The sequence below is a fragment of the Periophthalmus magnuspinnatus genome, chromosome 9, assembly GCF_009829125.3.
Source record: "Periophthalmus magnuspinnatus isolate fPerMag1 chromosome 9, fPerMag1.2.pri, whole genome shotgun sequence".
Lineage (NCBI taxonomy): Eukaryota > Metazoa > Chordata > Actinopteri > Gobiiformes > Gobiidae > Periophthalmus > Periophthalmus magnuspinnatus.
In genome coordinates this window covers 5,715,559-5,729,929 of record NC_047134.1, presented here as the reverse complement: position 1 = coordinate 5,729,929, position 14,371 = coordinate 5,715,559, and the positions used below count along the sequence as shown (strand labels likewise).

General features: G+C 39.9%; 1 protein-coding gene across 3 annotated transcripts in view; it reads left to right on the top strand.

The window, feature by feature from the left end:
• Positions 1–14,371, top strand: part of dock8 (dedicator of cytokinesis 8) — a 167,544-nt gene that overhangs the window by 111,947 nt on the left and 41,226 nt on the right. For 2 of the 3 annotated variants that reach the window (XM_033972653.2, XM_055224340.1), the window contains 6 exons: positions 3,010–3,192; positions 3,883–4,009; positions 4,111–4,198; positions 4,541–4,637; positions 5,431–5,565; positions 6,928–7,080. In XM_033972653.2, coding sequence (XP_033828544.1) covers positions 3,010–3,192; positions 3,883–4,009; positions 4,111–4,198; positions 4,541–4,637; positions 5,431–5,565; positions 6,928–7,080 — 783 coding nt within the window. The remainder of the gene's footprint in view (positions 1–3,009; positions 3,193–3,882; positions 4,010–4,110; positions 4,199–4,540; positions 4,638–5,430; positions 5,566–6,927; positions 7,081–14,371) is intronic. The other variant, XM_033972654.2, reaches the window with a different exon arrangement.

The following is a 14,371-nucleotide window of genomic DNA, read 5'->3' as shown; positions in this document are numbered from 1 at the left end:
AGATTTTGGGGAACAACCTCCTTCCCTCAGAGCATTGAAGATGAGTCGTGGCTGGGTCTTCCAACATGACAATGACCCGAAGCACACAGCCAGGATAACCAAGGAGTGGCTCTGTAAGAAGCATATCAAGGTTCTGGAGTGGCCTAGCCAGTCTCCAGACCTAAACCCAATAGAAAATTTTTTGAGGGAGCTCAAACTCTGTGTTTCTCAGCGACAGCCCAAACACCTGACTGATCTAGAGAAGATCTGTGTGGAGGAGTGGGCCAAAATCCCTCCTGCAGTGTGTGCAAACCTGGTGAAAAACTACAGGAAATGTTTGACCTCTGTAATTGCAAACAAAGGCTACTGTACCAAATATTAACATTGATTTTCTCAGGTGTTCAAATACTTATTTGCAGCAGCAACATGCAATTAAATTATTTAAAAAAATCATACAATGTGATTTCCATTTTTTTAGATTATGTCTAAAATCACAGGCTGTTTGCCTCACTATACATTATAAAACCTCTCCAGAAAATTGCTGAAATGTCCAAGCCAACATACGTCATCAAAGGGTCCTAGAGTCTATGCAAGCCATTTTCTGTGTTATGCAGTTTCCTGGTCAAATAGTCCAAAGATACTCCAGTACTGTGCGGAGCCATTGTGAATTGCATGGTGCTTTGTCTGAAATGAATTACAAAAGCACATTTTCTTGCACAGAACGTGAGCATCCTGTAGAGTTGATTTTAATATTTCCCAGTGATAGAGGCTTCTTTTAATCCAAGTAGCAGCTCAGTGTCTTGTAATGGTAATGCCTATTTCACATGTTGATATGCCACATGTGTGTGTGTGTGTGTATATATATATATATATATATATATATATATATATATATTACCTTACCCTACCTTTTTGTACATCTCACAATGTGTTTTTTCCTTGCAATCCTTTCTAACCCCTCGGCCTCCTCTCCGGCTCTAGTGAAGTTTGGCCTGTTCTAATCAGGGTTAAACGCTCAGCAGATTAATTTAGCTCCATTGGTGTAATGATGGATAGTGGCTATAGCGGGCCGCTGCTGTTTCACTGTGTGGCAGCTTTGATGAATGTAGCTATTAACCTCCTGGAGCTCCACTGTCCCACCTTCAACCTGCTTCACTTGCTCTAGACCACATATGTCAAACTCAAGGCCCGGGGACCAAATGTAGCCCTCCACATCATTTCATGTGGCCCTCGACAGGGTAAACTAAAAGGTATGATGGTCTTAAAATGTAATTTTAATTCAATTCAATTCAATTCATTTATTTTTGTAACGCCCAAAATCACAACAACAGTTGTCTCGAAGGGCGTTCATGTTTTGGTTGATGGGGGAAACCGGAGTACCCGGAGGAAACCCATCCAGACACGGGGAGAAACATGAAAAACTCCACACAGAAAGGCCTGGTGACCCGGGGATCGAACCAACCTTCTTGCTGTGAGACATGAGTGATGGCACTCAGTCACCATGCCGCCAAGACACAAAAAACAAAACAACAGGAAGAATCAGACACAACAGGAAAATCAGACACAACAGGAAAAATCAGACACAACAGGAAAAATCAGACACAACAGGAAAAATCAGACACAACAGGAAAAATCAGACAACATAAGAAATTTTATCAGGATATAAGCAGTTATACAGCCACATTTTTACACCTAGGCTAAGGCATATGCAATATTTGTAACTTGAACAAGTAATAAATACAGAAACAGTTAATTAACAAGTTAAAAATGTAGTTAGATTTATATTACATCCGGCCCTTTGAAGGCAGCTATTTTGCTAATGTGGCCCCCAGTGAAAATATGTTTGACACCCCTGCTCTAGACCTAGCATAGCCAAAATCTATACTGTATTTATGTATGGACCTAGCATAGCCGACACATATACCGTATTAATGTCTAGACCTAGCATAGCTAACATGTATACAATATTTATGTCTAGACCTAGCATAGCTAACATGATACTATATTTATGTCTAGACCTAGCATAGCCAACATGTATACTGTATGTGTGTCAGACCTAGCATAGCCAACATGTTTACTGTGTTTATATCTATACCTAGCATAGCCAACACGTATACCATATTTATGTCTAGACCTAGCATAGCCAACATGTATGCTGTATCGTATGAATGTCTAGACCTAGTATAGCTAACCTGTATACCTTATTTATGTCTAGATCTAGCATAGCCAACATTTATCCTGTATCCATGTCTAGACCTAGCATAGCTAATATGTATACTGTATTTATGTCTAGTGCGAGATCCGTCACAGGTAAATTCAGGTTCGGGTGACAAAAATTAATTTCTGTTTTGTATTCTTCCAAAAATGAGAATCATGTTATGTTTTTAGCATAAAAATGTGCTAAACATATGTAAATGTATTGGTTGGTGGTTACGCAGTTTTAAAGTAGAGTACAGTGGGTGAGGATTGGCTGTAGATCTCGCCATTAGGGGAACTGTGTGTGGGTTTAAAAAAGTACTATAATCACAACTGAACTTATGTAGCCAGAGCGTTAACCTGCAGATAGAGACACATGCAAGTTTTTCTCATTAAATCAGTTTCCACCTTCCAAAGTGCGCTGTAACTGTTATGAGTTTAAATCAAACTGCATCTGAAGCCAAAAAAAGGGTCTAATTGCAGTGTCTGTTGTTTCCACCTCATGTTACTTATGTGAATCTTCAAAATGCACATTCAAAATAAGGTGATGGGAACGTAGCTATTCACTCAGCATATGGACAGGCCTTGTGTGAAAGCTCAGAACCTCCAGAATTCATTCACTGAACTGCAGAGGCTACACTAACACTGATTCAAGATTGGCTGCAGGGGCTGGGGTTTAGGTAGTGACCATTCAGAGAGAGTCCTTTTAGGTTTAAATTACACAATTTCAGCATTGGACCTGGCAACCGAAATGTTGAATTGCAAGTTTGATAAGTTTCTTCTAACTTAAGAAAAGATTGTATCTGTTTAATTTAAATCTCTCATTTTTCTCAGCAGGGTAAGTCAGTGGCCACGTTGCCTGCAGACACCAGTCGAAACTTCCTTGTGTGTTTCCTGTGGGTGATGAAGAATGCAGAGCGAAGTCTGATCCAGCGCTGGACCGTGGACATGCCTCCATCTCAACTTAACAAACTCCTGGAGCTGTTGACCATCTGTCTGTCCTGTTTTGAATATAGAGTGAGTCTATAGTCCTGCTAACCCCTAACTTCATTACTTTATACAGTAGTAAATATGAAATCAGCATTATCAGCATCAAACTTAAACCAGTTTGGGTTTTCCCCCAGCTATTTGCCTATGCCGAGTTATTTTGTCATTTTTGAAAAGTGTACCCATAGACTGAAGGCTCCAGTTAAATTAACCTCATCGAGGCTAGCAGTTAAAGCTTTGGAATTAGTTTGGAGTATTATAGCAACCAAAGAGCCAATCCATAGCGAGGCTGCCCGCACCGCAAGTTTAGCAGGGAGGGACACTAGCGGGAGCAACATTGGGGAAAGAAGACATCTGATATGTCTGTTATTAATGTTCATATCTTGATTTACGGACAAAATAGCAAAATAAAAATACCAGGGTCATGTAGAGCGGGTTAATACAAACATTTTGAGACTGACATGATGAGTCTGACAGTAGAGTCCATTTCTATATACAGTCTATGAGTGTACTCTAAAGTGGCTATTTGCAGGGCTATTTGGTAAAAAAAAGAAAATATCTTGATTAATGATTTGAAATGATTTAAATATTTGAATCTTGTATCAAAAAGCCTTATTTTGAGGTGTCAATACCTTACTTCATCCCACATTACCTGACAAACTCTTTTCTCAATTAAAATTGGCAATAATGATTACAAAATTTAAACTTATTTTTTTTCAGGGCAAGCAGAGCACAGATAAAGTAAGTGCTCTGGCTCTGCAAAAGTCCCAGCAGGCCAAGTTGCAGCTGGAGGAGGCTCTGCTGAAGGGGGCTGGGGCCAGAGGGGACATGATGAAGAGGGTCGGAGGTAAAGTTTTTCCTTTTCTCCATGACATGTTTCTATTTATTATTTGAATTTTATTGTTATATTATACATGTACTGAGCTTTAAACAGTGTCATGTTTACAGGGATGGATAAAACTCTGGGTTATGGAGACAACCGCCGCTGGAGGAAAGACCTGACCCAGTGGAGACAAACTAACGATCGACAGGATAAGTATGTGGATTTTAGAATAATTTTTAATCTGTAAATTTAAACTGTAACTTTTCTGTTGGTGCGGCTGCTACCTGATTGTCTGTTGGTGATGTTATTACTTTGCCTAGAATGTGCCACAGTATTGGTATTAAACTTCTCTATTCAGCATGTATTCATTACAGATGTCTTATTGCTGAAAATATCTTGAAAAACCTGCATTTTTATAATGACCGCGATCCCCTCTCCACAGATCTTTACTGTAATTTTTCCTGGAGAGGTCACCTGCTCATGTCCATGGAGATGAATAACTTTAATGACGTATGTGTGTGATAAATCTTGTATTTATTTGTGTTTTTTGATCAGAACAAAAGCAGAGTTGGACCAAGAAGCTTTGATCAGTGGGAATTTGGCCACAGAAGCAAATCTCATAGTTCTGGACCTGCTGGAAACCATTTTACAGGTGAGACCACAGAAAGACATGTTTTTTATAAACCCCAAACAATACAATATTGGAAAGAAAATAATAAATATTCACAACTAGTCAAAGGTTTGGACCACAGATTATATCAAAAAGTGGACCAAGTGAGTACGACATCGCTCACAGCTTTCAGCTCCAGTCAAATGAAGCTCATCGAGGCTAGCAGTTATAGGGGCCAATATTTGGAATTCTGACTGCGAGTATCATTACAACCAAACAAAGAGTCAACACCTCTTCCCACCTACACCGCTGGTTTGGCCAGGGGTTGGCCAGGGGTTGGCCAGGGGTTGGCCAGGGGTTGGCCAGGGGTTGGCCAGGGGTTGGCCAGGGGTTGGCCAGGGGTTGGCCAGGGGTTGGCCAGGGGTTGGCGCTCAGCAACTCTGTCAGCCAGAAATGCACCCATGCTCACTTCCTATTTGTAATGGCAGCTTGCTGGTCCATGTCCATTTATACATACAGTCTATGGTTCCTAAATAATAATTACAATCCCAATTTTCTCCATCATGCTTTCCTGAACTGACATGAACTATAGTGTTGTGCTCTATAAATTTCATATTGATTCAGCTTCTGTTGCATTTTTACATAGATCAGACTTAGTTAAAATGACTTTGCTACTTTTATCTTCTTCAAATCTGACCAAAAACATAAAAATGTATTCTCCATCAATTTTGAAATCTCTGTCTGCATAAATAATGTCTACTCATCATCACTTAGGGACACTCGCCAAACCCTTAAATAGTCATTACCAAACTGAGACCATTTGTCTTGTGTCCAGGCCGTTCCACTGGCTGATTGTAAGGACAGTGTTGTCGGTGGGGTTCTTCGGGTGCTCCTTCACTCCCTCACCTGTAATCAGAGCACCACCTTCCTCCGTCACACCTTCAGCACAATGCGGGCGCTCGTCGTCAAGGTAACAAGTCTATTTATGTATTTATTTTCTATTAAAGGTCCTATATTATGCAAAACTGACTGTCTGGAGCTTTTAAACATGTTGCAATGCTGTTACTTCCTCTAAAACATACCTGGAGTTGTGTTTTGTTTCACACTTTTATCTGTCTACATCTCCATAGCTCAGTATGCTCTGTTCCACCTTGTGATGCCATGAAGAGGTAATTTCAAGTTAACAGCTCATTTTACCTTTAGTTCAGTAGAGATTGGGAATTCTAGTTCTGAAATAATCCAAATGATTCTTGTGAAGGTGTATGGGGTTTAAAAACACAATGGAGCAGAACTCACAGGGTTTGTGTGTTAAACATGTGTGAATAAAACAAAACACAGCTTCGGGTATATTTGTGATGGGGAAACAACATTATAACGTAGATTAGAGAATAGTGCAATATGGGACTGTTACAATCATACTTTTTAATATTTTTTTTTCAAATCAAACAGAGAATAGTAAGAATATTTATGGCCCTGGATGTGGTCGTGAATAAAGATCTGCAGTTTTATTCACACTAGATCTGGTTATTATCTGATATCTGGACCTTTAATATTATTTAAATGTAAACTACAATTTGAGGAGCACGATCAGACAGAAATGAGAGAATTCTGCTGATGATATTTTCAGAATTTTAACTAAAAAAATGGGATAGTAATCAGATTCTGAGTGTGACCGAAGACTGGGATTATAAAAACTGAAACTGGAACCACTTTATAATGACATGCATGAATGGGTTAATGGGTTAGGGGGTTAGGGTTGAGGAGTAAAGGTTAGGGGGCTATGGTTAAGGGGTTAGAGGGTTGGGGTTAAGGGGTCAGTGTTAGGGGATTAGGGTTAGGGGTTTAGCAGTTAGAGTTAATGGATTAGAGTTAGGGGATTAGGGTTAGGGGTTAAAGTTAAGGGGTTAGGGGATTAGGATTAAGGCGTGAGGGTTAGAGGGTTAGGGGGTTAGGGTGAACAGATTAGGGTTACGAGGTTAGAGGGTTAGGGTTAAGGGGTTAGGGTTTGGGTTAAGGGGTTAGGGTTAAGGTTAACGAGTTAGGGGGTTAGGACTAAGGGGTTAGGGTTTAGGGTTAAGGGGTTAGAGTTAAAGGATTAGGGGTTAGGGTTAACAAGTTAGGGGGTTAGGGTTTAGGGTTAGGGTTATGAAGACTTAATTCATAATGAACAAATACTTTATTTGTACACTATGTTTTTTTTATGGACGAGGACAACAACATCATAGCATAATTCAGGAAATAATGTAATATTAGCCCTTTAATGTACCCTCCTGTTTCGGTATGTGTGCATGTGTATTCTGTATTCCCTTATGTTTATATCTTTGTTGGTCAGTTTGGAGATCTTCTGTTTGAGGAGGAGGCCGAACAGTGTGCAGATCTGTGTCAGAAGGTCCTGCAGTACTGCAGCAGCCCTGTGGACGAGAACCGGAGCCAGGCCTGCGCTTCTCTCTACCTCATCATGAGATACAGCTACAGCAATGCCAGTGTAAGAGAACACGCCACAAGTACAGAGCCAAGTGTATTTATATAACACATTTAAACATAATCACCCACAGGTCTGTCACAATAACACATTATGGAGCATGGTCTATCACTACAGAGAAATATCAGAGTGATCTTTATTTACACAGGAAAATCCCTTTGACATGACTTAGCTTTACTTAAAAGGAGCCATTGCTAATGACAACACAGATCAATCATAACATCAACACCTTCAGACGTTTATACATCACAAAACTCTTACCTAAAACAGAGCAGAGACTCAAGGTCCAGAGCTCTTTCAAACGGATTTAAACTGAGCCGTTTGTTTTCACTTTCAAAGACATTTTGTGAACAATAATGGGATGAGGATGCAGAAAACTGAACGGTGGTAAGAGAATGAGGAAGGAGGTATAGAAATATGTGGACGTGTCTTCTCATCACAATCATACCTGTAGTTGTGTTTTGTTTCATTCACACACACACAAACCCTACATGGTTAGGCTGAGTTCTTCTCTCAAAGGCTTATCATTTTAGTCTTAAAACACCAGAACCATGTAGAGCGTGTCAATACGAACATTAATATATTATATATATATTAATTAAGATATGAACATTAATGGCAGTCAAATCACCTGCCCTCTGTTCCCGAGGTCACTCCCTCTAGTGTAAATGTTGACAGTGTTCCTAAGCGCCCCCTCTCTGCTAAACCAGCGGTGCAGGCGGGAAGGGGTGTTACCTTAGCCTCTCTCTGGATTGGCTCTTGCTATAATACTCGTGGTCAGAATTCCAAATATGGAACTCAACTCCAAATTGACCCCTATAACCTCTAATCTCGATGAGCTTCATTTGACTGGAGCCGAACGCTATGGGTGACGTCACACTCCCTTAGTCTAAATCTTTATACAGTCTATGGTATACAAATTCTTGTTCAATATATTCCTCCCCTTTACTCCATGTTTGTCCCCACACCAGCACAGAGACAACGGAATGGTCTCAATCCCTTCACCCATAGGCCGAATGCCAAGCGTCTTTTACCTTTCTATTTCACGAAACCCGACCCTTAGCTCTGAGACTGCGGAGGAAATTGCATTTGTGTCATATTAAATCGAATTTGACCCCACATGTGACTTATAAATGATCTAGATTTATGTGGTAATGCCGTTCACAGAGACGGGGAGGAGACGCGAGCTCACATCCCATCCTCTCCTTCCCTCTTGTTCCCTCTACAGCTCTAATGCTTTTTCCAATGTCTATTTTGAGTCCGCCACAGAAAGTTCCAGTTGAAGGATGGGTCTCTGAGTCGGCGAAGGAGACATCGGTCAGTGTCTCTTGCCCCATGTTCCCTCCTTCTGTAACTAATCGCAGCCAGACCTCTGCAAGTGTGTGTTCTCTGATGTGCTCTGATGTGTGCTGTGTCTCTAGAATTTGAGATCATATTAAGCCATGAATCAACTTTTTAGGAGGAAACTCATAAGCCATAACATAACAGACAGCTGTTATTGATTTAGAGCAGTGGTGCCCAAACACACTATATATAATATTTTTAGGGATATTTTAGGGACTGGCTCCGGATTGGGTATTTGGTTACTTAGATATTCGCGGTCAGACTTCCAAAAATGGAACTCCAAATTGTCCTAGCTTTTTTTTTCAGCATCGATTTCTGCTAAAGTCAATACTTGTTTTAATATCAGTTAGTATCCTAGTATATTTTGTATACAACTCTACAGTATTAGCAAATTAAGTCAAGTAGCTATCTTATCACCACTGCGTTATTATTTGGCTTTCTTAAATCCATCTAAAAATGCTTAAAATAGATAGATAAAATAGATTATATGAAATTATGTAAGAGATATCATGGAGGTAGCGAACACGACAGCGATTTTAATTCAAACGGATTGCAGTATTATGAGTACTATCTCTTCTTACTTCTGCGATAACTACATTTCAGTGAGTACTTCCTGTGTTTACATCTGTATATCTTGATGTAAGTCACATGCACACGAACGCAGCCTTTGAACCTTTACTGCCTTTCCTCCCTGTTCCTGCCACTCCGCTATTTATGTGGAATAAACCAAAAGAGCTCAGAGCTAAATTAGCATAGCCGCCGTATGACTCATTCATACCGAGACATTTTTGGTTCTTCCATTGTTTATGTGTTCACACAGCACCAGCTGTCAAATATTGTTTTCTTCCCATTATGTACAATTTGAGCTTAAATGTCGATCAAGTTATGTAGAATGTAAAAATAACCAGGATTCTGTCAGAGGACGCAACTCAAAATGGATGTGTTCATATATGAAAAGTGTAAATGTAGGAGCGAAACAGGGTCAAAAGCTAAAACTATTTTTTTCTATTAAGACTTGTCTGGCCAATGTTAGTTTAATGTTCAGTATATTCAAATGGCCATGGCCATAATGTGCACTATTTGAATTTCAGATTTGTTGCAAAGAATAATTAGATTTGGTTTATGGCTAATAAAAAAGTGTAACTACGAGCTTCATCCTCATGTTTATCTATATGTGGAACTAAGGTGTCAGCTCTCTTGACTTGAGCGCAAACACCAGAGAAGTCACTAATTTCCATGGACTTTGCCATTAAATATTCCAATTGTTCAAATTTGAATCATTTGTGAAACTTTCTCGCATAAACCTGCTCATTGTGAAAGAAAGAAAAAAATTCAGCTGTAGTGCTCCCTCCAGAATAACAAACACATTTGTTTGTTATTGTTAAGAAATTTTACACAAAATTCCATTTGATACATGGGGACGCACGAAAGAACCAATGTTATCCTAATGGGAGTGAGCCCAAAATTTTCGATTAATGAGAAAAATATTACTGTCATGGAATAATGTGAAATTAGGCACAATGACATGTTATCTCAATCAAAAAAGTCAATAGGAACCATGTGGTATTTTTCATTGGGTTCTGGCTCTTCACTGGCTATGCATGAAAATACATGTTATCCTAATGAGAAAACTGCCAAATTTTCTTAAAATTCAAAGTAATAAAAAAAAAAAAAAGTATTAGTTTTACTGAAGAACGTGAAATTTGGCTGAGTGACTCTTCAGGTCACCCTGATCAAAAAAGTCCAAGGGGTCAAAGTTGGATTTTGCACGGCATTGCCACGGTGATGAAGCACGTCAGCATTTTAGTGAAAAGTACAGCCTAAAGCCACAGTAACATAGAGAGAAACAAGTAACAGCGCCATCCTCAGGGAGTGTTGGGTCGATTGAGTGAGAACCAATTCGGTCGACCCAACTGCAAAGGCCGTTTGATGGCGCTTGTGAGTACTTCATGCATGTTTTTGTCATTTTTAAGTACATTTAAAAATACAATCAATACTATTTCAATAAAACTTTCATCTTATGTTCATTTTAAGTCTGAATATTCTTTTAAACTTTTATTATCTGACTTCTCAGTCTGAATCCTCAGCCTACCTTGGAGCTCTTAACTGTCCCTTATCCAGAGTTGTCTTAAGCAATGATTTAACCTGGTGGGCAGAGACATTTATATGGGCATTTATATGTGCACATATAAATGCCCATATGTGAGATGGAACTGACGGGTGGTTAGACTTGGGCTGTGCTCAGTTAAACAGAATAGGGCCGTAGAGATGATCCATGGGTGATTATGTCACTGCTAATGGGACATCATTTCACACTCAGCTGCTTAAGCCACAGAGAGATGGGACTCCACACATCAAACCCTCTTTGCAAAAAGTCAAATCTGCTCAATTATGAACTTGATTTTAAAGGTGGCATCATTATAACTAAAATACTAGTATAATATCGCAGAATAACATAAAGATTCCGACCATGAGTATCATTGCAACCAAAGCGCCAATCCGGAGCCAGGCTGTTGAAGGTCCTGTCCGCACAGGTTTAGCATAGTGTGAGTGCTTAGCAACGCTGTCAATCAATCCTACACTAACAGTAGCAACCTCAGGGAAGGAAGGCGCCTGATTTGTCTGTTATTAATGTTCATATCTTTATTTACAGACACAATACAAAAATAAAATACCAGGATCATGTATGATCAGGTTAATATGAACATTTTTTTTTATTTTTTTTTTATCAAGATATGTTTATTATTTTCAAGTTATCAAATACAGTCAAAAACTAACAGAACAAGAACTAACAATACAAAAACAATACAAACATAAAAAAGAACAAAATATAAAACAAAACCCACAAAAAACAAAACCCACCCACCCTGTCACTGCACAGGTAAAATATGTATACCAGGTGCTGTATTCATTCACATGCAACTATGCTGCAACCTATTCTTTTTAAAGAGCTGGGTACAACTGTAAGAAACGGCCCCATGTTTTTTCGAATACATTGACATTTTGACTGAATGAAAATCTAATTTTTTCTAGCTTTAGACAGGATGACATCCTGTAACCACTGTGAGTGTGAAGGAGGTTTAGCGTCCTTCCACCTGAATAAAATAGCTCGGCGTGCCATAAGTAATGCAAAAGCCAGAGTATTTTTTTGTGGCACTAAAATGTACATGATCCTCCAAAACACCAAAAAGGGCCAATACAGGGTTTGGTTCCACCCTAATATTAAATATTTGGGACAGAGTGTTTAAAATGTTTGCAGGTGTGAGCATGACCAAAACATATGGCCAAGAGAGGCCTCAGTCAGGCCACATCGAATGCACAATGGGCTAACTTCAGGGTACATGGAAGACAGCCTGGCCCTGGAAATATGCGCTCTATGTACGACTTTGAATTGAATTAACCAATGGCGAGCGCAGAAGGAAGATGAATAAACAAGTTGGAGGGCAGAAGACCAGACATCATCAGATATAACAAGACCCAAGTCCTCCTCCCAAGCGTTTTTGAACGTGTCCACAGGTGGGCTTTTCAGGTCTAGCATAATATTGTACAACTTAGAGATAAGGCCTTTGGATGGCTTAAACGACAATATTTCATCCACAGTGCCTGCAGGTTTTATATTGGACAGCTGTGTATTAAGGAAGTGTCGTATCTGAAGATGACGAAAAAAGTCCGAATTTAAAAGGTGAAACTTCTCTTTCAACTGTGCAAATGATGCTATGGTGCCATCTATCAAAAGATCCTTAAAACGTTTTGCTCCCTCTTTATGCCATTTCAAAAAACCCACATCCATGAATGATGGCTTAAACAAATGATTGCTAAGGATAGTGCTCCAGAGTGAGAAATTGGACAGGCCAAAGTGCTTCCTAAATTGCCCCCAAACCTTCAAAGAATGTTTGACAACTGAATTATCAAATAATGTAATGGAGGGTAAAGGTAGGGCAGAGCCCACTGAGGCCAAGGGGGACAGTTTCTGTGAAGAGTTCCAATGCAACCCAGTCAGGGCAGTCGGGCTGATCATAATAATAGGACCAATGCACCAAACATCTCAGGTGGGCCGCCCAATAATAAAAACAAAAATTAGGCAAAGCAAGGCCACCCTGGAGTTTAGATTTTTGGAGATGGATCTTGCTTAGCCGTGGACGTTTGCCCTGCCAAACATAGGAAGTTATGAGTGAGTCCAGCTGTTGAAAGAAAGCGTGAGGAATAAAAATGGGCAATGTTTGGAAAAGAAATAAGAATTTTGGTAAGATTACCATTTTAACAGAGTTTACACGGCCCACTAGGGACATTGATAAAGGTGACCATTGAGACATCAGCTGCCTGGCCTGATTCAATAGAACAGCAACATTTTCTTTAAACAGGTCCCTGTGCTTTTTGGTGACAATAACCCCAAGATACGAAAACTTGTCATGTTCAACCTTGAAGTTTAAATTGGAAAGATCCAAAATCCGTGCCTTGTTATTGATTGGGAACAGCTCACTCTTGTTTATATTTAATTTGTAACCTGAAAAAGTGCCAAAATGATTGAGCAGTGCTAGAGCAGTAGGAATAGATTCACTTGGGTTTGACACATATAGCAGGAGATTGTCGGCGTAGAGTGAAACCCTGTGCTCCACACCCCCTCTCCAAATTCCATATAAGCCATTGCAGGTACGAAATGCGATAGCAAGTGGTTCTATGGCCAAGTCAAAGAGCATGGGGCTTAACGGACACCCTTGACGGGTGCCGCGGTGCAGTCTGAATGGCCTGGACAGTTGGGAGTTAGTACGGATCATGGCAGTGGGGTGGGAATAGAGCATTCGGATGCATGAGGTAAAGGTGGAACCAAATCTGAATCTGTCCAGCACAGCAAAAAGGTACGGCCACTCGACGCGGTCGAAGGCCTTTTCTGCGTCTATAGAAATTATACACTCAGGCCGGTCTTCTGGGGCAGAGTACAAGATATCAAAAAGGTGTCTAATGTTGAAGTAGGACTGCCTGTTTTTAATAAAGCCAGTTTGGTCTTTGGATATAATGGTCGGGAGGATATTTTCCAGTCTGAGAGTTGACACTTTTGTCAGGACCTTGGCGTCCGTATTAAGAAGAGATATGGGTCTGTATGAAGAACAGTTTGTCATGTCTTTTCCTTTCTGAGCGTAATACATGCCTCTGAGAAGTACTGGGGTAGATGACCCAATTTGCAGGATTCTGAGAAAACACAGCACAACAAGGGTGAAAGCAATTTTGAAAATGTTTTGAAAAATTCTGACGGAAACCCATCTGGGCCAGGGCATTTGTTTGACTGCATTGTAATTATGGCTTTGACTATTTCCAATTCAGAAATTGGCTCTTCCAGTCTTCTTGTAAAGTCTGTTTGGAGTGTGGGAATGTCGAGCCCATCAAGAAAAGTATGAATAGTATTTGAATCCGAACTGAATTCCGAAGTATACAGTTGAGTATAGAACTCTCTGAAGACCGTGTTGATTTCTATGGGATCTGTGGTGACCTGATCAGTGCCCATCTGGATTTTAGAAATGGCCTGTTTGGATCTCAAACCTCTAAGCTGATTAGCTAGCAATTTGTCTGACTTGTCTCCATATGTATAAAACCTGGTTCTATTTTTCAGGAGCAACTGTTTAACCCGGTAGGTAATGGGCAGGTCGAATCTAGCTTTTAATTCAACTCGTTGTTTATATAGGTCAGGACTTTTATTTTGAGAGTACTGTTTGTCTATTTCACCTATTCGGCGTAAAAGGTCACTTTATTCCCGATTTGAATTGCGTTTCATCCTGGCTGTATAATGATCTGACCGCGCAGGTAAGCTTTCAACGTATCCCATAAAGTAAGATAAGAAATACCCGGATTTGTATTGGTGTCCATGAAAAAGGCTATTTCCTTCTCAATAGTCTCTACAAACTTGGCATCTGACAGCAAGGTTAAATTAAAGCCCAATTGCCTGCATGTAGGAAGA